Raw genomic sequence first — 2,979 nt, 5'->3', positions numbered from 1 at the left:
GATATTAATCATCTTAATAAAAGCAAATGTTTAATTATGGTTTTAGTTTATCAACTAATTAATTTTAGGATTTAATTGAATATTTTTCCTTGGTACATATTGTTAATTGAAATATGATTGATTGGATTTTAGGGTACCTCATCGCCAAGCGGAAAATTAAATTATAATCATATTAAGATAAAGGATTAAATCTAACATTTTAACCAAATAGGAGGGTTAAAATCCAAATTAAACCAAAAACAACAAACTCGCTCGCTGTACATGGCGCGGGACTCCTCACGGCTCACTCCAGAGCCGCGTTTCTTTTGCCACTTAGGACCGTCACCGTCCTTAACACATTAAAATCAACACGTGTCAGAAATAGATTGGATAGTAAGTTCTAGAAGGTCATAGAAGACTGCGAATCATGCAGAATCTCGGAGCACCGAACAAACCTAACCGCCCAACTATAAATTGACCTCTTTCCTTTTAATTCGTCCAGTTTCCAATCTCACGCAAAGCGGCAATTTGAGGAATAAGAACTAGAAAAGCTTTTGCGATTGCGATCTCAGGTGCGTTTGTCTCCCTCTTCGTATAGTTTACATTCCCCTAATAAATTTGAAATTTGGATTTCTTGATTCAGTTTAGTCTTTGTGTTTATATTTTAAATTTGAAGCGATTTTGATTATGTATATTTTTGGTATTGTTCAATTCGGTTACGTTCGCAGTTTGGATTGTGTGTTATGTTTCACTGTGGAGTTGTAAATTTTAATTTTCGTGGTTTGTTGTGAGGAAGATTGGGAGTTTTTAAGTCAATCGAATTTTCTTGGGTGAAAAGTTAGGTTTTTTGTCGTTTAAGCTAGTTACTAATTGGCTAGTTTAGGTATAAATTTTGATATAAATATGTAATTTTCAAATATAGATGTTGGATGTTTGCCATCGAGTAACACGGATGAATGTGCTGAAGTGCTGAAATCTAGTTATTTTATTTTGAGATAAACACAATAAGAAGTGTTTAGTAGGAAAAATTGCTTGTAAAACCAGAGAGTATTTCTCTTACAATTAATTGTATTAAGATTAATCAATCACAAATCAGAATTACGTAGGTCTAGGATAGGGTCATACTTTTAAGCGGTGAATTCAAGCATAATTTTTATAATTATTGGACATCATATTATCATAATAAATTTTATTGTAGGCAAGATGCTTCCTTATAATTGATCTCATTGATATGTTTGGACTTCTGTTTGGACAGGTTATCTTCTCCAATAAATTAGTGGTTGCATTTTTCTTTTTCTTGCAAGACCTTTTATATTGAACTGCAGGAATGGCTGAGGTATTAAATTCTTTGCATATATATTAACTTTTTTTTTTTTATTCTTTCCTTTGCTCTGTTATATTTCTTTGCATATCTGCTCTTGGTTCTTTATAATATCTTTCATCAAAGATGCATGTGAACTAATGATGGCTTTGGATTGGTGGCAGGAGGGTCATAAGGTCACCTTGAATGTGTATGACTTGAGTCAGGGACTGGCTCGGCAGCTGTCGATGACCTTATTAGGGAAGGTTATTGAGGGAATATGGTAAGCATTCGTTTGAGGGTAGACAATAGTAGCATCTGATTGTTTGCGATTTCTGACTTGGTTTATTGGTTTTTCTTTGCTTGATAGGCACACTGGTATAGTAGTTTATGGTAATGAATACTATTTCGGTGGAGGAATCCAACACATTCCTGCTGGGACAGCACCATACGGGAGACCAATTAAAGTGATCGATCTAGGTGTCACTCATGTGCCTAAAGATTTGTTTGAGATGTATTTACAGGAGATTAGTCCTCGTTACACAGCCGAGACCTACAGTTTGCTTACCCACAATTGCAACAACTTCAGCAATGAAGTTGCCCAATTTCTAGTTGGTACTAACATTCCAGACTATATTTTGCAACTTCCAAATGAAGTTATGAGCAGTCCAATGGGTTCACTTTTAAGTAAGTTACCACAACCTATGTTACTTGAACTCGAGTGTAATTGCCTTTTCAGCTAATTAGTTAAACAATATGTAAACATGACCATTTTGTTCATGCTTTATACAGTGCCCATGATACAAAATCTGGAGACAACTTTGAGGGCTGGTGCTGTTCCTCAAGTTCCCCAATTCAAGCCTTCTGTTTCTGCTCAGCCATCTCAGCCCTCAAGTGCCAGTGTGAACAGTTCATCTGATACCACTAAGAAAGACGAGGTTAGCAGTAAGGTGAAGGCTGATCAGCAGCCAAACCACGCGGAGACGGATAAGACTACATCATCTGTCAAACCGACAGGAGCACAGGAGAAATCATCGACCAGTGGAGCTGCAACAGACCCTCTTGGGGATGCTCGAGCCAAGGTCCAAGAAGAGATAAGCCGTGAATTTGCTGCTATCATGGCAGCTGGAACGCTGAGAGCTAGCGAGGCAGCTGCACTGGCAACCAGGAAAGTGATGCAGAAATACGGACACTTGAATGTTGTTATGCCACAGAGTTAGAAGCAGGCGAATGTGATTTATTCGGATCTTGCTCTGTAGGTTGCAAAAATATGGATTTGGGTTAAAAAGAAAAAGTGAAATAAGTTGTTTCAGCTTTGTTTTCAAATTTAAAATGAAAAATCAATCAAATCAAATTATTTGTTCCTGTGATATGATCTTGTTTACCGGTTAGTCAAAAGTAATAGAGTGGGGTCATTTTGATTTTGGGGCCAAGTGTAATAAACCCATTAATATTTATTTCACATATTTTTCCATCATGGTTTCCTTGCAACTTACAAATTATATTTTTTATTTTCAATTATCGTATTAGGTGAAATATAAGATTTCATTTCATTGGAAAGGGTGGAGACTGGGGAGAGAAACAACTAGAAACATCACCAAATGCCAACAAACGAGTACCGATTAATCTCCTTAATAGTGGATTTGAAAGTGGGATTATGTTGCATCTATCCCAATCCTAATAGCAGGTTTCAACCATTT

At 36.4% G+C, this 2,979-nt stretch overlaps 1 protein-coding gene across 1 annotated transcript; it reads left to right on the top strand.

Annotated features, from left to right (window-relative positions):
* The first annotated feature begins 235 nt into the window (after positions 1 to 235).
* On the top strand, positions 236 to 2,756 carry LOC107939000 (desumoylating isopeptidase 1). Its single transcript, XM_041075028.1, has 5 exons — positions 236 to 551; positions 1,235 to 1,315; positions 1,465 to 1,562; positions 1,650 to 1,966; positions 2,072 to 2,756. Exons 2-5 carry the CDS (start codon positions 1,307 to 1,309, stop codon positions 2,497 to 2,499), a joined length of 852 nt encoding a protein of 283 aa, XP_040930962.1. The 5' UTR covers positions 236 to 551; positions 1,235 to 1,306; the 3' UTR covers positions 2,500 to 2,756.
* Positions 2,757 to 2,979: the final 223 nt, after the last annotated feature.

Source organism: Gossypium hirsutum, chromosome A08 (assembly GCF_007990345.1).
Source record: "Gossypium hirsutum isolate 1008001.06 chromosome A08, Gossypium_hirsutum_v2.1, whole genome shotgun sequence".
Taxonomy (NCBI): domain Eukaryota; kingdom Viridiplantae; phylum Streptophyta; class Magnoliopsida; order Malvales; family Malvaceae; genus Gossypium; species Gossypium hirsutum.
Note: the sequence above shows the minus strand (reverse complement) of the source record. Positions and strands in the feature narration are given on the sequence as shown.

Coding starts and splice junctions, on each gene's coding strand:
- LOC107939000 (XM_041075028.1), top strand. Junction 1,563..1,649: donor AAGGTTATTGAGGGAATATG/GTAAGCATTCGT, acceptor TTTGCTTGATAG/GCACACTGGTATAGTAGTTT. Junction 1,967..2,071: donor TCCAATGGGTTCACTTTTAA/GTAAGTTACCAC, acceptor TGCTTTATACAG/TGCCCATGATACAAAATCTG.